The 22,223-nt window shown below is 38.7% G+C and overlaps 1 protein-coding gene across 4 annotated transcripts in view; it reads right to left on the reverse strand.

Annotated features, from left to right (window-relative positions):
- The window catches only part of LOC104601932 (N-terminal nucleophile aminohydrolases (Ntn hydrolases) superfamily protein), a 37,886-nt gene that overhangs the window by 7,808 nt on the left and 7,855 nt on the right, over positions 1 to 22,223 (reverse strand). For 2 of the 4 annotated variants that reach the window (XR_016084731.1, XR_016084732.1), the window contains exons 3-8: positions 12,827 to 12,947; positions 12,558 to 12,642; positions 10,557 to 10,638; positions 10,233 to 10,371; positions 4,302 to 4,465; positions 3,287 to 3,509 (exon numbers count right to left, since the gene is read on the reverse strand). Coding sequence is in view for 2 of the 4 variants with exons in the window: in XM_010265436.3 (XP_010263738.1) it covers positions 3,346 to 3,509; positions 4,302 to 4,465; positions 10,233 to 10,371; positions 10,557 to 10,638; positions 12,558 to 12,642; positions 12,827 to 12,947 (755 nt within the window). In the remaining 2 variants the exon portion in view is untranslated. The remainder of the gene's footprint in view (positions 1 to 3,286; positions 3,510 to 4,301; positions 4,466 to 10,232; positions 10,372 to 10,556; positions 10,639 to 12,557; positions 12,643 to 12,826; positions 12,948 to 22,223) is intronic. The other 2 variants (XM_010265436.3, XM_010265431.3) reach the window with 1 other exon arrangement.

Here is a 22,223-nt window from a genome sequence, read left to right on the forward strand (position 1 = left end):
AATCAGTAATCCCGCTCTGATACCATCTTGACAGTATAAAGTCGACTGGAAATAAGAGAGAGAAGGGAAGAGAGGAAGAAGAGAGAAGGTAGAAGAGAAGAAGAGAGATTGGCAACAATGGAATGGTTCTGGTGGTGCCAGATTATATTAATATTTATAGGGTGACTAAAAGAAAGGGAAAAAGAGCCTTGTGCCCCTGCTGTAAATAAAGTACAATAACAGCAAATAAAAAAAGATTTTAAACCGACCAAACAGACCCTAACAAGACAGAAAATAATAAACAAGAAATAAAATAAACTATTTCAACAAGTCCTAACCTTTGGCATTTTTTTTTTTTGCACAAAGTGGCCACTCTCAGACTCAAATCCATGTTCTTACACTTGACAGCCCATGATTTTACCATTACACCAAGTAATGGCCCCTAGGATCAATGGAGAATCAATTTTCAAAAGACATGGATGATATAAATTGCAGAGTTTCAAAAAAGAAGAATATTTACAGGTTTTAACTTTTAAGTGAGCATATGGAAAATGACAATGTTGCATAAGAAGAGAACACATGGGATATCTTGGGAATAGGGAAAGAAATTATGTGAGAGATGTGATTTTGAAATTCACAATGGGAGAAGAGCATTTAAATTATCAAAAGCGGATCATGTAGGTCCAATAAAAAAAGTAGATCAAATAGGAATCATGTAAACCTTTTTCTTATAAGATAAAGTGATGAATATGTAAACATTTCAAGGTCAGCCTCAAAAGTCAAGAGAGTCTGATCACACAACATAAGCTATCACTTCTAGATTTTTGTATCAAGAGATAGAAAAGTAGAAAGATATATGAGATCAAGCATATTAATTAATGAAGTTTAAAATTAGAAAAAATGCTACTTGGAGACAATTTGACAACAAAGAAAAAACAAAATTTGGAAGAACGAGGTGGTGGGCTGTATTAAAAAAGTGGCAAAATATGCCCCCAAGAAAACCCAAGGAAAAGGGTAATTATTAAGAAAATCGGTAATGAAATGATGAAGATCAAAAGGTCATTACCACAAAATTGTCCTCCATCAAGGAATTGAAAAAAAATCTTTTTACATGATGTTCAAAATGCACCAGGGAGAGGTTGACTTGTCCTAATTATGAAATTCTTTTTATAGGCTTCTTTGGCCAAGAAAATAAGAGAGGAATATGGGAATGACACCATGTTGTTCAAAGGAGACAATATAAAGCTGCACCAATTGTCACACAGTCAAGCTTATGAACCAGAAGATGAAACTTAAGGCAAGGACATGTTGAGCAGAGATTAAAAGATTGAGACTCCATTTGTTTGCAATAAGTGCAGAAAACAACTAATAAAAGCCTAAGATCATTTGGAAACAAAAGAAAACATTACTTTGCCAATTTACATCCAACCAAGGATGTGAAAAATGTGTTTCCTGAAAAGATCACCTATTATCACCTATTTTTGTCTGTTTCAATTTCCCCTAAGGCTCCATTTGGAAGGAGTACAAATACAAATATGTAGAGTGCAAAATCTTGTATTTTGTATAATTTTTTATGTATTGTACTGCACATATTTGCGTTTCTACTCTTTCCAAACTGAGCCTAAGCCATTTCCTTTACATGGAAAAAATGGAGGGGGATTCCAAAGTGGTGATGGGTTGGTTGAAAAATTCTGAAGAGGCTATGTGGCGATACAAGAATGAAATGAAGAAATTTAGTTGGTTGACAAGGAATATGTTGGTCACTGTACAGTGGGTGGGGAGATCAGCAAATACCTTGTCAGATGTGTTAGCTAAGCAAGGGGTAAATAGGGAAGAATTATTTTGGGCTCAGTTGTGATTCTTGTTTTTCTTTCCTAGTTTACTTGTAAGTTTCAAGGAGGGGCTGCAGCTCGCGCCTCTCATTGGTATGATGTATGAACTCACTCTAATTTGCTTCTGAATCAATAAACTTATTATTATTCATAAAAAAAAATGGAGCCTAAATAATAGAACCAGGAGTTCATCTTGAAATTTATGTCAGGAGATTCCCCGTCCTTTTAAGTGATTAAATGAGAAGTTTATTGAAAAGAGAACAAGATATTCAAATAGTGTTTATTCAGCTAGGAAAAAGCATGTGATAGGACTAAGAAAGGACATTTCAAGCAAAATTTTATCCATAAAAGTAAGAGAAAGAGACCATTTCAACACCTAAGGTCAATTATCCATGAGAAAATAAGAATGAGCAGGATGTTGACCATAGAAGCGGAATTAAGCAGATGAAGAAGAGATGACCTTTCTAATTTTTTGAGATGAAGGCAGATGAAGTAGAGATTTCCTTTCTAATGTTGCATGGTATATCAATCAAATTTACTGATAAAAAAAAGTATATCAATCACATTCAAGAACAGATTTAAAAGGCAGTTATAGGATCAGCTATGTAATAGGGTGGCAATGCATACCCTATGGCCTACACCTGCCAATATCAGCTAGACCTTGAACCAATTACAAGGATCCCTATTAGGACCTGTCTAAATACCAATTCAGTACCTTGGTATGAAAGTAAGACTCCATTACTATTGTTACTATTTGGGTCTAAAAGCCTGCAGATTTTGTATGTGTGGACATAAATGCATTCCGACTTTCACATTTTGAGCTATACTTACACATAGATAAAAGAAATAAGAGATGTAAGGTGTTATGTATTACATTTAATTTAATAGATTAGAACTAAATTATTTCTTGAAGTATGCCCTGTAAATTGGTATCTGTACATGGACCAGGTTCAAACTGGATTAGAAATGAGTGAATAAATTAGAAACTAAGGTAGCCAGAGTGACAATATTAGATGAAGTATTAAGAAGATTTAACCAATGCATCAACAACCAATAATGATAATACTAAGACAATAGTGCAGTTTGAAGGCTCTAAAAGGCCAAATGGCAGAGCTAGACTGCTGTAGCCAAACCCAAATAGTTGGAATAAAGCTTAGTTGTTTAATGCTTTGCCGATCACCATTATAAAACTAACCACATGTACATTCAAATTAAAATGGCAATCCTGTTTGCTGCACAGTTGTCACCTAAAACAGGTCTTAACCAACAGGCACCAACTAGATAGTTACCTATTCATTAAAAGAGTAATGACAACTGATATGAAGATTCTCCCCTGAATTTTCTTTTCTATGTAAAATGTATATGATGAACTTCTTTGCCCTTCCCATCTTTCATTTAACTATATAGCTGCTTGCTCCTAGATAAAGAAAATAATATTGATGAACTTTCACGAGAAGAAAGGAAGAGCAGGCAACCTGTAGTCTGGTTCAGAAGGATAGAAAAAATTGTTTCTATGTAGAGGGAAGAAGCATACAGTGATGATGAAATGCAGCACTCTCGAGCTGCAAATCCCTTCATTAGGTATTCTCCAGCACCAGATACACAGCAACCAACTACAAAAGGAGCACCAAAGGGACCTTTTGAGGATGCCCAACACCCTGAGCCATATGTTGCTGCTAACCCAACACGTCCACTGACCTGTAAGAAATGATTAAGCATTAAGCTTAGACTTCAAAGCTTCAGGAATTAATCTTTTACGTCACAGAGAAGCAATTTCGTATTGGTGAAGTTACGTGAAAAAACAATCTCATTAATGTTATCTCTACATGATATTGAGCCCAATGCTTAACCCCTGTAAGTACCCTTCAAAATAAAGAAATCCATCACTTTTATAGTAACAGTCTAACAGATAGATGGAAGCCTTAAACCTATTAGTTTTTTCCATAATGAAAAACTTATTCTACCAATTACCATCCTGGATCATGTCATAATTTGAATTTCCACTCTGAAGTACCAATATTTTAACAAGTAGAGTGAAAGAAACTGATGGAACCCTCAAGGATGCATTTCAAAGGACTGCTGGAGGTTGGAAGGCATGAGTATTTCATTTCTATTCATTTTCTCAATTGCCTTGATTTAGGAAAAACCAATTAACTTCTAAATCTGAACCTTTCTCTCTCGACATGAGTTAAATAACTTAAATTTCATCACAAATGGCCTTAGTGTTCAAGACTGAAAAATGTAATTGCTTTTTACAATGCCCTAGAATAGACAAGATTGGCAGACTATAAAAATTAGATTCAAACACAAATACTGGAAGTTTTCATCATTCATTCAGGAGAAACAGAAAGAAGAACACAACCTGCAATGCTGTTTAAGAAATAATTAAATAAAGTCAACTAGGAAAAGCCAATGAAAAAAATATACTTTTGAGAACATTAAAGTGAATAAAAGTGGCATCCATGATCCTAGATAAGAAGCTTCCATCACCTTCAACAAAATACCACCACTAGAAGCTCCGGATGCAATATGTCCTTCATTATCAACACAAATAACTCCAACTGTATCCATAATGCAGTCCTCTTTGGAGGTGTTGAACAAAGATGGCTCACTGTCAGTTCCCCTCACTGGATCAAATGGTTGAGCTCCTTTTTCTGGAATATAACCGCAAATATCACATTGAAATAAGATATAGCTATGATAAATTTACCAGATTCATGTTCTTCATCTTCGATGGAACACAAGTCAACCAACAACATCCCCACGAACTGAAAATTTTCTAATGCTTTATAATAATAGGCATATTGGTCTGCCATCCAGACTGATTCAAGCAGCAGAAATAAAACTTTAACCATCAAAGATTATACAAGTGAAGATATTAGAAAGATTTAGGCTCAGTTTGGAAGGAGTACAAATACAAATTTGTAGAGTACAAAATACTACATTTTATATTAGTTTGTATGTACATTGTTGTTTCATGTTAATATTGGTATGCTTTTGTGTATTACCCCTTAAACTGGACACTTAAGAAACTCATGTTAGTTTAGAATGTTCTCAACCATTGGATAGATTTGGGGAATTTATCCTAATAAGGCAAGGCTGACACTGTTGTGCTGCCAAGGAATTGGAGCAGCTTGTCTCAATTGCTAGGGTTTGACCCCAAGCACAACCAGTAGAAGCACTAAACCCAGACCAATTTCCAGTTATGCCCTGGACCTTGGAGATAGATGGGAGAAACTAGAAACTTACACATAACCCCAGACTTGATTATGGTACTATACTAGGTGTTGGACTGGGCTGCCTTTGATATGCCAACCAGTGAGATCCATTAAGGGTCAAATACCTGGGTATGTTGGGGCAGTCTAAGAATTCACTTGAGTGGGTGATCATAATGATAGGATCGACCCCTTTGTTAGACAAAGTGAATATCAGGGTTTACACTCTCTGATGGAAACCTAAACTGTCGACAGTGGATTTTGCTTGTGTTTGAAATTTGGTTTTGCAAAAGTATTTAAATGTTATATATACTACTATTTTATGAAAAAGGTTTTAATCCCGGGATCCATCCGAGCAGAGAGTGTGGCACTACACCTTGTAGCCAAGGGAGAGGTCCTTCCCTTTCGGGCAGTGTTTAATCATTATGGGCTGAGAAGTTTAGTATAAGAAACCATTACAGGGTTGATTACCTGATGGGCTTTGTCTTACATGAGTCCATTATCCTTGGGTCTTCATAGGGTGGCTGAATCCAAGGATCATTTAGGTGTAAATGTTGAGCCCAAACTGGACCAATGTTGATTGGGTCAGGGGTTCATTGCCTTGAGTAGTGAATTTGGCCTAGCCTCTTTCAAAGGTTGGGCCAAACTCATGTGGGCTTGTGTAAAATCATTGTGGTGTCCCACGCCATACAATATCAGGCCTAATGTGACCATGCAACACCCTAGGTCATGAGCCTTTGAAGCAAATGGGCCTAAGGCTCAAAATTAATAAGATTAATTAAGTTGTCAGTTGTCATGTACTTTGGGTCGAATCTGGGTTTGGTATTGGGTATGGAGCACCTATGCTCTTAAAAGGATAAGGCTTATCTCTTAATAGAGTCCTGGATAATCTCCTAATTAGATTAGGAGAGTGCTCTATAAGGAGATAAAAGAAGAAGAAGGTGAACTAGACCAGAACACTTCTCTCTTGTCCTCTCTTCTTCTCTTTTTCTCCCAAGAAACCCTAATTCGACCTAGGCTTTCAAGAACTGATTTTTGATCAGTTTTTTCCTAGTTTTTGCAAGAAAACAATGTTGCCAAACCAGCTTCACCTATACACTATGCCATCTTCAGTGGAGGTTGGTTTTAAGACTAATTTGGGCGTGAACTTCTACCTTGGGATCTGTCCTTGTGTTATCTGTATCAAGTATAATTTCCCTTTTTTATTTGGTTTCAAATTTGGTTCGGTTCAGTGCAAGATTAATCCGGAAAAATGTAGTTTCTCAAAACACCAGGAAATCGGTTCTCAGAAGGGTTAGAAAAAATTTGAAATTTTGCCCAACCATCTAGCATGGTTCGGCCATCCATAAGATGGATTCTAACCCTTCCAATAGTGATATCAGAGCACATGGTTCAGTTCTTGAACTGAACCGAATTAGATTTGAAAGAACGATCAAATCGACAAGAACTAATCTAGCCGATTTGACATAGTCGGAATGAAAAACTGAGAATCCGGTTCTCAGATTTGGGGGCAATGATTTGAAAATTAATCTTTATAATTTCTGATATATTATGGAATTGTTCTATGTTGAATTCTTGAATTCTTGGGCTGAAAGTGTAATGGAGATCGAAATCTTTGATGATGGCTAGATTATTGTGCACCATTTGATTATTTGATTATTTGGTTTGTACTTAATTTGTTTTCTTTTTTAGAAAAAATGTATTAGGTTTTTTTTTTATGTAAGCATTAGAAATTAGGGTTTTTCTATTTATTTAAATTGGAAGTCTTGCCGGAGATTGTAGAGGAAGATGGAGATTGATTTGGAGATAGTTGTTCGTTGGGATCCTACATTTGTCCGGATTGGATTCAAACATCACACTATCAGTCCTAGTTATTTAATTTTGATTAATTGCTGTTTGTTTGATGATATGATTATGAATCATAACTGAGAATTTTCAGATCATAAACTATGTGGATTGATGCATGTTTTGGGCACCAAACCCTAGGCCAATTTGACATAGTTTTGGTCCAACCTTAATGGGCTGAACCTATGGTTGGTTGGGGACTGATTACAGCCCCATGAATCACTGATTAAGTGATCAAATATGGATCTAGGCAAGGGGTTTGATGGGGCATTATATGGACGAACTTGGCCCATGCTTGTAAAACCTAATTTGAGTTAGATTAAAACAAGTATAGCCCATTTCAGCATGGATAGCTATATGGGTCGAACTACCTTTTGCAGTTGGGCTCATATACCAAGATAAATATTATTTGATAATTGTGTCCATTAATGGGCTGATCATGTGTTAATCTAATTGGGTTTTGGTTTTACATGTTTTAATTTGATTTTGATCAATTATGCGTGTGATGTGCTATGTGAATGTGATTCATACATGGGCCATAAGTGCTTGGCCCGTGAAAAGACTTTGTGGCTCTCCATGCCCATCATGGCTAAATGCACATCATTGCCATGATGTCCATGTATCATTGTATGATCTCCCTTTAATGGGCCCTTCTCTTGTTTCCTCTCCAAAGAGAAACTCCACGGGAACCAGTAGCTCATTTAGGGCCCATTTGAATATGACTTTATGAAAGTCAGTGGGAGCCACTATGGTAAGACCTAAAGCTGACCTAAGGACTGATATACTTGTTCCCTCATGATTAATATAAGTGCTATGAGATAGGGAATGTCATAAGATGATATCTCTAACGGCCTTCGTCATTAGAATGAAAACAAATTGAATTGGTGGGCGGATATGCACCATAAAATTGGGTTATCCGTTTTACTGAAACAGTCAGTGGGGTTGCTTCATAGGATGATAGGGGCGTCATAGACTAGTGGGAGGGGCCTATCCTAAAATGGAAGACTCTAACATAGTATCTTGGGGCTCCCGATATGATGGGTCAGCACTTAGTAGTTAAAAAGGTTTAATCTAAAATGGCAATGAACCTTGTCTGATGGAAGCCAAAGGGAAAGCTCATCAGATGGGTGGATACGTAATTCTTCACAGAAAGTGATGGGGTTATGCAGCTGAAACAGTTGGCCCCATGCACCTATGTGATTTCCCACATTTCCAGAGATATGAATACTATCTCCGTCCCTAAGATAGAGGGAAATCTCAAAGATGAACAAATGGAAATGGAACATAGATAAAAGTCCTTTCTACGGTACATAATATGAAACAATGATTAGGTCATGGACTAATATGTTTGTGCTATTTGTCAGAAATAGCACACAGACAATTTGCTAAATTGTTAGACGACAACAAACTCAAGGGGCCAAACTACACAGACTAGTTTCGTAACCTTAACTTGGTTCTCACGTCCAAGAAATTGAACAAAATTGCCACCAACCTAGCACTAGAATGCCCCCTTGATAAAGCCTTTGAAGCAAGAAGGGAATGTCGGGAATGGGAAGAGAAAAACTCTCTTGCCCAATGTTACATCAACCTGGCACTAGAACGCCCCCTGATAAAGCCTTTGAGGCAAGAAGGGAATGTCGGGAATGGGAAGAGAAAAACTCTCTTGCCCAATGTTACATCATTGCCTCACTGGACAACTTTATCCAGAGGCAGTTTGACAAAGTAGAAAACAACAAAGATATTCTGGATAATCTAAAGACCATGTATGAGGAGCAGAATCGTTTTGCATGACAAAAGGTCCTCAAATTGTTGATGACCACCGGGATGACCGAGAACCAACCGGTTCATGACCATTAGGGGTGGATTCGAGCTGAGCCGAGCCAAATAGTACGAGGCTAAAGCTCGGCTTGATACTGTTCTACAAGGCTTGGGCTTGAGCTTGAGCTCAGTTTGAGCCAGAACCTTGAGCTCGAGCTTGGTCGAGTCAAAAATTCATAAGCTCGAGCTTAATTTTGAGAAAAAATATTTTATAAAATAAAAAATTAAGAAATATAATAATTAATAATTATAATATTTTTATTATATATATTATTTTCTATAATTTATTATATATATATATGTATATTCGAGCCAGCTTGCAAGCCTCACGAGCCGAGCTCTAGTAGGCTCGAGCTCGGCTTGTTTCATAATCGAGCTAGTGAATTGGGCTCGAGCTCGAACTCGGTTGAAACCGAGTCGAACCGAGCTTTTCATGAGCCAAGCTCAAGCAGCTTGTGAAAAGCTCGGTTCGTTGCCACCCCTAATGACCATGTCATGAAGATGATAGGTTTTATCAATGAACCAGAGGCTCTTGGTTCCAAGCTGGATGATGACACCAAGATTGATGCCATCTTAAACTCTCTGCACACATCCTTTAATCAGTTTGTCATGAATTACAACATGAACAAGCTAACAACTAGCTTGCAAGAGCTCGGCAATATGTTGCAGAGAGCCGAATAACTGATTAGAAAGGACAAGCTGGTGGCCATGCTTGTTGAAGGAGGTAAATCTGGTAGGAAGAAACGAAAGGGTAAGAATAGGCCTCAGAGGAAGGGCGGCAAACAAAAGAGGCAGAAGAAAGACAAGTCATCAGATAATGTCACTTCTACAGGAGACCGGGCACTGGAAGAGGAATTGTCCTCAATATCTGAAATCCCTCAAGAAGAAGAAAGAAGGTAATTTTGAAACTCAGGTTATAGAGACCAATATGTTGGTTTCTTCTACATCTTGGTGTATTGACTCTAGGGCTTCTACTCATGGAAAGCGAAATGTTGAATGATGACGAGGTCGTGCTTTACTTGGGGACATCTGCAACCGTTGCAGCTGCTGTTATAGGAACAGTAGATTTAGTTTTTAGAGAAGGGACTATTACTTTAAAAGAATGTCCTTATGTTCCATTACTTGGAAGAAATTTGATTTCAGTTTCTAAGCTTTGTAAGGGTGGTTATTCTATTTAATTCAGTTTTTAAGCTTTGTAAGTATATTTTTGCTTATATACTTAAAAAATTGTAATGTTTCTATTACTAAAGTTGGTTTGAATGTTGTGTTTTTATTAACAAGTCATAGCTTCAAGTTTCATACAAGTTATTTTCAATTTATTTTGTTCATTATATACAAAATCAAAGTCATTTTTAGTTCATTTTATTAATAATATATTATATTTTGATCATTTTTTGTTTTATTTATTATTGCTACTCAATATATGATTACAATCTGAATTCAATTTAAATCTGATATGAATTCAATGGATGCGATCTGATTCAAATTTGAATATAGAACCAAATTTAGATAGATAGATAGATAGATAGAGGGAGAAAGAGACTTGTTATTGGCTTCGATACATCAGTTTCATGAGAGCTTGAGGAAAGTTCCACAGATGATGATTTGCTCCCAGCTTCTGCACAATCAAGCATTGCTTTGTACTTCAGCCATTGTGCCTTTGCCTTTTCAGTTACTAGCCACTAAACAAACATACACACACCAGTTAGTAAAAGCTGTCATTGAAAATATAAGTGAAAAAAAAATCAAAATCCCAGCCAAAAGGACCTGTAAGATCAAAACTTATGAACACAATTCTCATTAAGCAGAATAATGAAAACGAAAATGGAAATTACTGGATAACAGTATCATAGAAAAGAAAATATACCACATCAGCCTCTGCAATTGTCTCTGGTAAAATGATGCCCTTGGACTTTGCCCACTCACGGGCACCTTCACCAACCAAAAACCTGCAGAAAAGGAAACGGACAAGTATAGTCTCATGTAAATTGAAAAGAAGTGCAGAATGATTTGCATTGACAATTATTACTTGAGAAGAGATGGGACTTTATGAACCAAAATTTTGAAGCACCAATGATTCAAAAGCAAAAGGAATTCTTTGTGCATGATGGAAAGAGTAAATACTTTATCTAACTGGGTGAAACCAAGCATCAAAATTAAAGAAAGGGTTCAGGTGAGGACAAGCCAGAAGGAAGAGATGATTCAGTGAGAAAAGGCAGAGATGGGAAGGTGGATCCCAAGGTTGTTTAGTGTCTTCAGGCAGAAGAAGAATCTCCAAAAGGAGAAGACTGGGTTAGAGATGCTGGTTTTAAAAAGAAGGAAATTTTGGAGGAAGAAAAAGGAGAGGGAACGGTGAGGTTGGTTCTATAGAGGTACTATAGAGGTTGGTTTTGGCCCTCAGATGGATGAGGAAACGGTGAGCTTGAAGGGTGAAGGGGACATAGGGAAGGGGAAGTCAAAGAGAGAAGATATGAGTGCAGTTCAATTTTTTTGAAAAGAATGCAATATTTGAATTAGAAAGAATCAATGCTAGAAGGGAGGCCTCCTCAGAGATGGAGAAAATTCCTAATGCAGTAAGAAGATTTCAAAGAAAGAAAATTAATCAAACGGTGCAAGTTTCTAAAGTTTTTGCCAGGCTAAAGTTTGGAGTATTTGGGATGGGGCTAAAAACGAAGGGGAAGAAGGTAAAAAAAGCATCTCAGATAAGAAGGGAGAGCTCTGTATTAGACAAGGGATACGCTGAGGAAATGGATAAAGCTTGAGTACCACTTCTCATCAGAAATGGCTGGTTGGGTTCATGGTATTTTTTTCATTGTATAAGGGCAGGGGTTGGGAGGGTTGTTGGATATGCATATTATTTTTTGTTTTTGTTTTTTTTTTTTTTGGTGGTTCGTGGAAGGGGTCTTCACCATATTTGACATGGTTTTTGCTGTTGTATATGGGGTGGGATTTTCAGGATGTCATTTTTTGATTGTAGGGATGTTTATCTTTTTGTCTAAGGGGTTTGATGTTAGAGTGGGTCTGTTCTTTGCTGGGTGATGTCTTATCACCCTGCTGTTTCCTCTTTTCTCCTTTTTCTTATTAAAGTTTATTTTTGATTTATCTTTAAACAAAATGATTCCCAGAAGAATAGAAACTCTGTGCGAAATCAGATACTGTACCATATTTTAAAATTCTTGTGCATTGACAAAGGTATTACAGCTTCCAAATTTTCCCAAATGTCAACAGGTTAGTCATTTACTTTTGCATGAATATAACAAATAAGTGGAATTGTGGCATTTGCATGGGTGTTGAAAATTAAAAGAAAAAGATATGAATCATGTAAATTCCACGTTGTGATGAGAAGAATGAAAATTTATAGACAATTTAATGATATAGACAAATAAGGTCATCTAACTAAAATCATTTGATTAATCAGATAACTGGCAGGTGACTGAGATCAACATCTACTCTAACACAAGTCCAAGCAATGTCAAAAGGAAAACCAGATTTCCACTGAACGAACTTTAAAAATCCAAAATAATGAGAGGATTGGACAATTAATATCATAGTACTCTGAGAGGTGCATAATGCACTGCAGAATGGTTCAATAGAAAATTTAAAAATTTACATTTCTTATCAAAAAGACCAAAACCATGGAACTTGTGCAAGAAAAGGCCAATCTCTCTCTCTCTCTCTCTCTCTCTCTTTTCTCTTTACTTTCATTGGTTCTGCAGAGCAAGTGTGGCAGTTGATAAATCATAACCACCAGAAGAAAATATGTATCATAATTCATAACATGTAAATATCTGGAAAGGCTGCATCTAGAGCAAAAGCAAAAATTTTCTCATAGAGATTTTAGTATTGATGACATCAAAACAATCATTACATGGGAGGAAGTCGGCCCAGCAAAGAAGGTCCCATCATTTGTTCCTTGGCCAAGCAAGTAGCAATCTGGATGGCATTTCGTACACCTGATCTACAATTAATGAGAAGGGTGCTAAGTAACTTATGGAAAAAACTTGTGAAACTCAGAGTTAAGAAAACAAAACAGAAACAAAATATCAATGGATTAGTATACATTCACCTATTCAACTAAATCTGTCAGATAATCCAAATACTGTAATGGGGATTTGTGTAATTCCATGTATAAGATACCTGGGACCGCCCCAACAGCTCCAAATGCTCCAGAATCACCATCCATGATACTGGCATCACATTCTACATGGCCATCCTCTGTCAAATTTGAACCTCGGCCTGCATTTGTGCTTGAATCATCCTAAATAAAAAGAATTATATCTAGAACTGACTTGCTCAAAATAAAACCCCAAGTCTACAAGCCATCAGGAAACCGGAAATAAAAATAATGATACTCTTAATAATGAAAAAGCCCTTCCCTTGTCAAACACTAGGAGACAGTTAGTCCCACAAGAGCAGAAGACTATTGCATTATATGTCATTGTTTTCCATGATAAAATCAATATGGTGGTCTGATGTGGGACAAGTAGGGGGTCCTACAACTTTTAGATCTGGTGCTGGGCTTTGTAGGGTGAAGAAAGGTGATTAGGTAGTTAAGAATGAAGATAAAGGTAGAGAAGTAAACATACAGCTTGTTGTCGACCAAAGAATGAGGCAGAGATAAGAAAGAAAGTGAAGAACTCTTGCAGTTCAAAGTAAACTGGAGATAGAACACTTAGAAGAAGAAACAAGAGGAAGAGAAAAATACTTAGCAACAAGTAATCACTTATTCAAACTGTTATTCATGAAATCAACTCTTCTTCTTCTTTTTTTTTTTTATTTTTTTTATAATGACTATTTATTTATAGAATAACACAAGAACAAAAATCTCCCTTTACAAACTCAAATTTGGAAAGAAGAAATTGCAAGTTATCTCTGGCGATCATGCGCCGACGACTGTTATCTCTGGTGATCATGCGCCGGCGACTGTAACACCGGTGTCAAACCATGCGCCGTTTAGTAGCAATAGGATCTAAAACTGAGAACAGGAGGGCGCCTCCTATCTGCTAAACCCAGTTGGCGCCCATCCTATTGTATTACCATGCTCCCCTCTCCTTAGCAAACCCTAGGGAGCCTTTTTAACCTAATCTTTTCACTCTTAGCAAACCCTAGCCGCCCCTAGGTGTTTAATCTCCACCCTCCACCTCTTTTAATCTCAACCACTCATTTTAGGGCTCTCCTTTATAACTTTTAAACCCTAGGGCGCCACCTATTCTGCTAATCCTCACCATTCAGCCCCTCACCTTCAAATCTCAGCCACTCCCTCCATCTTATATCCCAACCATTCAATCTAGGGCACCACCTATTCTTTTAATCTTAACCCTTCAACCCTAGATGTTCTAATCTACACCCTCCATTTCTGGGCGCCCAAATCTCAGCCCTACATAATATTGGGCGCCCTCTCCTTTTATTTTCAGCCATAGGATCGCCCCAAAACCATCTTAGCCATCCATTAGAAACCCTAGGGCATCCCTAACTTCACTAAATCCCAGCTGCCGCCCCCCATCTTTCTCCCTATTTCCAGTTGTGTCCACCCTTCTCTATAAAAAGGGTCCCAAGGGCCCTGTAGAAGGGGTTGGCCAATTCACCCAGGTAAGAAGGAAGGCTGATCTTGAGAAGTTCAAGGGTAGAGGAAGAGGAGGATTCCAAGCAAGAGGAGGGGTTCCTACTTGCAGTTCGCCAACACCACTATTGCCACCTCTGGATTTGAATCCCAACCATTTTTTCTTCAGTTTTAGAATTACTTTCTGTTCTTTAATTTCAGTTTATTTTTCCTTCATGCAAATTTACTTTTATTAGATTTAATTTGTGTTTTAATTCTCTTCTACAGATCTGAAATTCGGCCAGGTAAGACGGAAGGCCTAGCTCGAGAAGTTTGAGGGTGGAAGGAGAGATCTAGAAACTGCTACCTCTGATCGGATTCTCAGACATTTTTATTTTGTTTATTTTATTGAGTTGTTCTTGTTATTTATTTATTTTTATGCACTTGTTATTCTCAGTACTGCTCGAATTTGGTTTTAATGAATTCCATTTTTTTAATTAATTAATTTTATATTTCTGCAACTCCCCTTTGTGTTATCTTGTCCGGATCTAAGAAAATATTAATTTTTCCCTCACTTCCCTGTGGATACGACCCGTTCTCACCCATTTACTATGTTAGTAGTTGTTTGAGAATCGGTAAAATTCTATAAATGTTTAAACTGGCGTTCCGGAGTGTTTAACAACGTGCTTCCGGACACACCAGAAGCGTAGAATTGTTGGAAGACGTCCGTTTGGTAGATCCAGATTACGGGATTCTTTCCACCAACAAAAGTTTTGAGGCTTGACGAGGAAGAAATTTACCGCAAAACCAGTTCACAAATCTCTCTAACTCCACTCCCTTGCCAAATCCAGATTTTTCTTCTTGCTTCTATCATTATCGTGACTCACCTTCTCACTGCCACCCTTGTTGTCCTTGTGTTCCAGGTTCAGGTGGCCAGATATCCCAACCCAATGGCTTTCCCAAACAAAGGTGATTATGTGGAGGTTTCGGGTCCAACATCAATGTCTAAGGAATTGGTTAGTCGACCTAGGAGGGAATAAGATATTGATGAAGCCACAGAGATGGCCAAAAAATTAGGTCTCCAGCAATGTGAATCTGGCAAGGCCTCCGCTAAAGAATGGAACAACATAAGAGGTAAGGGAGTTGATCGAGAGTTATCAGGAACAAAGAAAAAGTTGAAAAAGGGACCGAGTAGGGAATTAAAGAGGCTACAATGGGGTATAGCTGATCAAAATTTGGAATATGCAGGAGAAGGGAGTAGAAGAATAGGTAAGGGTAAGACAAACAGAGTTTTAAGATGAAGATCCTGAGCTGGAATGTAAGGGGGCTGGGTGGTGAAATAAAGAGAAGCTTAGTAAAATATACCCGTCGAAGAGAGAATCCTGACATTATTCTGATACAAGAAACCAAAAAAGAAGAGGTGGACAAGAAGTTAATTAGAGCAATATGGGGTTTAAGAGGCAGAAATTGGGCTGCCCTTCCAGCCATAGGCACTTCAGGAGGGATCCTTGTCATGTGGAGAGAAGACGTGGTTTCAGGAGTGGAAGTAGATAGAGGCGAATTCTCCCTTTCAATACTTTTCACAAACAAAGCAGATGGTTTCACCTGGATTCTAACAACAGTTTATGGCCCTAATGATCCATCAAATAGGAGTAGGTTTTGGGAAGAGCTGGATTCCTTGCATGAACATGATGAGTTTCCCTGATGTGTGAGAGGAGACTTCAATGTCACGAGATTCAATCAGGAACACTCAAAGGGGAAGAGGGTAAATAGAAGCATGAGGGAGTTCTCCAATTTTATTTCCAGACACAGGCTGCATGACCTCCCATTAAGGAATGGTAACTTTACCTGGTCGAACATGTAGGAGAATGCCTTGAGTTGTAGGCTTGATAGATTTCTAATTACTTCAGATTGGGAAGCCCATAACCCCCTGACCTTTCAGGATATCCGCTCCCGATGTAACTCGGATCACTGGCCTATCCCTTTAAGTACAGATTTGGAGATTAAAGGGAAAACCCCTTTCAGGCTGGAAAAATTTTGGATGGAACACAAAGACTTCTGCAAAAAGGTTGCCTCATGATGGGAGGAATGTAAGACAGAAGGTTGGCCAGGGTATAGATTTTTGGAAAAATTAAAATTTGTAAAAAGTTAAAAGAATGGGCCAAAGAGGAATTTAAAGCCTTTAAGGAAGAGAAATCAGCACTCTTATCTGAGTTGGATGATTTAGACCAAAAGGAGCAGATTGGTCATCTAGATGAGAATGAAAGAAGGAGAAGATTTGGGCTAAGAAAAGAATGGGAAAAGGTAGTATGGAGAGAAAGTTTACTGGAGACAAAGATCTAGGGTCAGATGGTTAAAAGAGGGGGACAATAACTCTGGGTTCTTCCATATATATGCATCTGGTAGGTGGAAAAGAAATATTATAACAAAATTAAAAATTGGGCAACGAGAAGTGGAGGACCTTGAGGAAATTTCTGAAGCTTTCTTATTGTTGAGTTGGGCCGATTTCTAGTTATTGGGCCCAGTTATTTATTTCTTATTTTTAAGTTGTTAAGTTAGGAAGTTGTTGGGCTTTAGGCCCATTAGTTTATGTTTTTAAGTTGTAACTGTTCAGCTACTTAAGTAGCCGCCCTACTGAGGGCATTCTTGTAATCTCTTATTCTTTTAAGTTGAGTATATAATACAAAGAGAGGTTGGCGGCCAGAACCAATTCAATTCTGGTTAACATCCTACTCCTTTTCTTCTCTACTGCTGAAACTCTTCACCTTCTTCTTTCTCTTCACAAGGAATTTATCTAAAACTGCAATAAGTGATTTCTACTTGGTATCAGAGCAGGCCGAAGGTTCCTTGAGCTGTCCTATCATGCAGCCCTAGATCGGTTGACTGCATGGTGATTTAAGAGGTTGGTCGAAGATCTCAGGTAAGCCCAGTTTTTGGTGGATCTGTTTGCCCTGTAGCTCTAGGGTTTCCCATCAAAATCAGGAGAAACTGAAGAAAAGGGGAGAGTCCTGTTTCTGTTGGACTCTTCAATTTTGACCTAGGAAGTGGCGCCCTAATTTTTTAGGGTTCCTTGGAGCTTTCTAAGGGGGGCGGTTCAAGTCCTACCTGTTTTAGAGGTTTTTGGAGAGAGCGGTTATCTCTTCTCTCTCTTCTCCTATCCCGCAGAAAAGGAATCTTTTATGGAAGGGCCATCTAGGGCACCAAAAGGGTGTCGTTGGTACCAAAAGTGATTTATTTGATATTCTTGCATATTACAATAACCTTTTACCCCCTTTTTAATAATTATGGAGGGTAACGGAGTTGAAAACAAGCCCGAGAGTGAAATGAGACCAGCGGGAGGTGTCGGAGGCCTTCTCGGGGCTAGAACCATTACTACAGTTAAGTTGGATGGTTCAAATTACTTAGAATGGTCACGATCTGCAAAGATGGCCATTGGTGCTCGTAGGAAGTTAGGGTATATCACTAGTGAAGAAGTGAAACCTGAAACTAACAACTCCCGGTGGGTACAAGAAAACTATATGGTGATGACTTGCCTGTGTAATTTGATGCTGCCCCATATAGGTAAAAATTTTTTGTGGGCAAATACAACTAAGGAAATATGGGATGGGGTTGCAGAAACCTATTCACAGAGGGAGAATGTTGCTAGGACTTATCAGTTGAGAAGTCGGATTATTGCTACAAGGCATGGAGATAGACCTATTGCTGTTTACTTTTCAGCCCTTAAAAACCTGTGGCAAGAGATTGACCATCTGAAGATAGTTGTTTGGGAAACCACTAAGGATGCAGCTGCCTATCAGAAGCTCCTAGAGAAGTATAGGGTTTTTGAATTTCTTGTTGGCCTTAATCCCGAGTATGATATTGCAAGACAGCACATTCTTTCCAGGGACAATGTTACTCTCTCTCAGGCATATGCTTTTGTGTCAGGGGAAGAGAGCAGGAGAAATGTGATGATGAAAAATTTTGGTTTTGATCAATCAGCCATGGTTAGCACTGTGAGACCTAAACAAAGTGGAGTCTGGGGTGGCAGTGAAATCAAGAAGGAAGACAAAAACGATTTGATTTGTAACTACTATAAGAAGCCTAAACACACAAGAGATACTTGCTGGAAGCTTCATCCTCATCTGGTACCGAATAGACTCAAAAACAAGAAGGGAAATGCTCACATGGCAGTCACTGGTGACATACCGGCCCCTCCCACTGCAGCTACTCTAGAGTCTGTTTAAGCTGCTGCAGTGGGGGCCGAACTTAAGAGATATGGGCAGTTCTTAAATCAGCGGGATATAGTCAGTTTTAATTTAGTAACAGGTGGCCAGCCAGGTATAGGTGATTCTGGTGGAGCACACTCTACTTCCTTTGCTCACACAGGTAGTTCACATGCCATTACAAATTATGTTTTTACTACAGGTAAGGAGGGGCCTCCTTAGATTATAGATTCTGGAGCCTCAAAGCACATGACCCATAGTTCCACTATCTTTTCCTCTTACCAGCTCTGTTCTGGCAGAGACAGAGTCTCCATAGCTGATGAATCTCATGTTCCCATTGCTGGGAAGGGGTCTGTCAAGATTAATGATTCCATTTCCCTTACCTCTGTCCTTCATGTTCCCAGATTGAGTACTAACCTATTATCTGTTAGTAGTTTGACTAAGAACTTGAACTATTCAATATTTTTTTCTCCTGGCCATTGTATTTTGTAGGATCTGGATTCAAAGAGGACAATTGGGAGTGGTCGTAAAGTGAATGGAATCTACCTCCTGGATGTGCTTCCTCATTAGGGTCATAATGTCAGTAGGGGTAGTGATTCAGGGCCTGTGAGTCAGATTATGCTTTGGCATAATCGTTCAGGTCATCTGTCTTTTTTTTCTTTGAGTTTCTTGTTTCCAAAGCTTTTTGAGTCTGTTAATTTGTCAAGTCTGGTGTGTGAAGGTTGTCAACTTAGAAAACATTGTAGACATTCCTTTAAAGCTAGTAATAAAAGATGTTCATCTCCTTTTGATGTTATTCATTTTGATGTGTGGGGACCTTATCATGTTCCTTCAATGGGTGGTTATCGATATTTTCTCTTATTTGTGGATGATTTTTCTCGATATTCTTGGATTTACTTAATGAAATCCCAAGATAAGGTACCATCCTTGGTAAGGCAATTTCATCAGATGGTGTTAACACAGTTTGGGATACGAATAAAGGTGTTCAGATCAAACAATGCCAGGGAATATTTTGAAAAACATCTTGCTTCGTATCTGTTATAATATGGTGTTGTCCATCAGAGCAGTTGTTCTTACAGTCCACAACAGAATGGTGTTGTAGAAAGGAAGAACTAGCACATTGTTGAGATTGCAAGAAGCATGATGATCACATCTACAGTTCTAGTTCGTTTTTGGGGTGATGCAGTTCTCACAGCAGTCTTTTTGATTAACTGGGTGCCCTCCCGTATACTTGGATTTAGCACCCCATTCAGTCTCCTTTTTCTTGAGGGGGAGATGTTCCATATTCCTCTCAGAGTGTTTGGGTGTATTTGCTTTGCACATATTCTTGGTCCTCATTGTTCGAAGCTTGATCTAAAGGCAAAGAAGTGTGTCCTCCTTGGATATGCAGAAAATCAGAAAGGGTACTGCTGCTATGATCCAGTCTCTGGGAGTCGGTATGTTACTATGGATGTCACCTTTTTTGAGTCCACATCCTCCTTCTCGAAGAATCCTTCTCAGGGGGAGTTTTTTGGGGAAGTGAGTGAGCAGTCTATCCCTCTTCCGGTTCTAGTTCTTGTTTCCACTCCTGTGTCTGATCCTCCTATGTCACCTACCTTACCACCTCCCTTGCATCCTTCTTCTCAGTGTTACTCACAACAGAGACTTCACAGGGAGGTTGGTTCCACTACAGCAGAACTCACATCATTTCCTGTCGGTTCCTTGGAGACTCCAGATTCAGCTGACACGGATTCAGGTATTGCTCTTGATCCCTCTACTGTTGCAGTTCCCATTGATTACCTGGACCTTCCTATTGCTCTCAGAAAAGGGAAGAGAAAGTGTACTGCTCATTGTATTTCACAGTATTTATCCTACAGTGGACTTTCTCCTTCCTATTGTGCTTTCTTTTCCTCTCTTGATTATGTGTCTGCACCCAAGGGTGTCAGTGAGGCTCTCTCCAAACCTGAGTGGAAGACAACTATGCAAGAAGAGATGGAAGCCTTAATTAAGAATCAAACATGGGAGATTGTGGATCTACCTGAGGGCAAGGAGACTATTGGATGCAAATGGGTTTATACAGTCAAATATAAGGCAGATGGAAGTATAGAAAGGTAAAAGGCCAGACTTGTTGCAAAAGGGTACACACAGACCTATGGCATTGATTACTTAGAGACCTTTGCACCAGTTACAAAGATGACTTCTGTTCGAATACTTCTTTCTCTTGTTGCCACATACTCTTGGCCCTTGTTTCAACTTAATGTGAAGAATGCTTTCCTAAATGGAGATTTGCAAGAGGAAGTGTATATGGATCTTCTTGCTGGTTTCTACAGTGATGCTGAAAAGGGAAAGGTATGCAAACTTAAGAAGTCGCTATGGTTTAAAGCAGTCACCTAGAGCATGGTTTGACAGGTTCAAGAAGGCCTTGGTTGCTTTTGCCTACTCTCAGACTCAATCTGACCATATCTTGTTTGTGAAGCGGAGGGGATCCTTGGTGTCAGTCCTAATTGTTTATGTGGATGATAATGTTGTCACAGGAAATGACCTAAGTGAGATTGACAGTTTGAAGAAGAATCTACACAGGGAATTTGAAATTAAGGATCTTGGAGAGCTTAAGTACTTCTTGGGCATTGAAGTTGCAAGATCAAAACATGGAATCTTCATTTCTCCGAGGAAGTATGTTTTGGATCTTCTACAAGAAACAGGGAAGCTTGGAACAAAGGCAGTTTAGTACTCCTATTGATCAGAATCACAGAATTAATGCATCAGAAGGTGAGCTGGTAAAAGACATTGAGAGATATTAGAGATTTGTGGGGCGGCTGTTGTATTTGTGTATGACAAGACCAGACATCTCCTATGCAGTGAGTGTGGTGAGTCAATACATGAATGTCCCACGAGTCCAGCATTGGGAGGCTGTTGACAGGATTCTAGCTTATTTGAAGGGACACCCAGGCAGAGGCATACTATTTGCTAATCATGGACAGCTGAAGCTAGAGGCTTATACAGATGTTGATTGGGCAGGATGCCTTGATGACAGGAGATCTACTTCAAGAGTCTACACCCTTGCTGGGGGTAATCTAGTCTCGTGGAAAAGTAAGAAACAGACAGTGGTGGCAAGATCAAGTGCAGAAGCAGAATACAGAGCCATGGCACATGGAGTTTCAAAACTTCTCTAGATCCGTTCCTTGTTAGGATAGATTGGTGTAAAGGCAAAAGAACCTTTGATGTTGTACTGTGATAATCAGGCAGCAATTAACATTGCCCATAACCCAGTTCAGCATGATCGGGCAAAGCACATTGAAGTGGATAGACACTTCATCAGAGAAAGGGTGACTTCTAGGGAAGTTTGTCTCCCATACATTGCTTCTGATTTGCAGCTTGCTGATGTTCTCACAAAAGGTGTTGCGAGAAACAAGCTGGAGCATGATCTACGCAAGTTGGGAATGTGTGACATTTACTCCCAACTTGAGGGAGAGTGTTGAGTTGGGCCAATTTCTAGTTATTGGGCCCAGTTATTTATTTCTTATTTTTAAGTTGTTAAGTTAGGAAGTTGTTGGGCTTTAGGCCCATTAGTTTATGTTTTTAAGTTGTAACTGTTCAGCTACTTAAGTAGCCGCCCTACTAAGGGCATTCTTGTAATCTCTTATTCTTTTGAGTTGAGCATATAATACAAAGCGAGGTTGGCGGCCAGAACCAATTCAATTCTGGTTGGCATCCTACTCCTTTTCTTCTCCTCTTTTATTCTCTACTGCTGAAACTCTTCACCTTCTTCTTTCTCTTCATGATGAATTTATTTAAAACTGCAATCAGTGGTTTC

The sequence above is a fragment of the Nelumbo nucifera genome, chromosome 3, assembly GCF_055504915.1.
Source record: "Nelumbo nucifera cultivar China Antique chromosome 3, China Antique-T2T, whole genome shotgun sequence".
Taxonomy (NCBI): domain Eukaryota; kingdom Viridiplantae; phylum Streptophyta; class Magnoliopsida; order Proteales; family Nelumbonaceae; genus Nelumbo; species Nelumbo nucifera.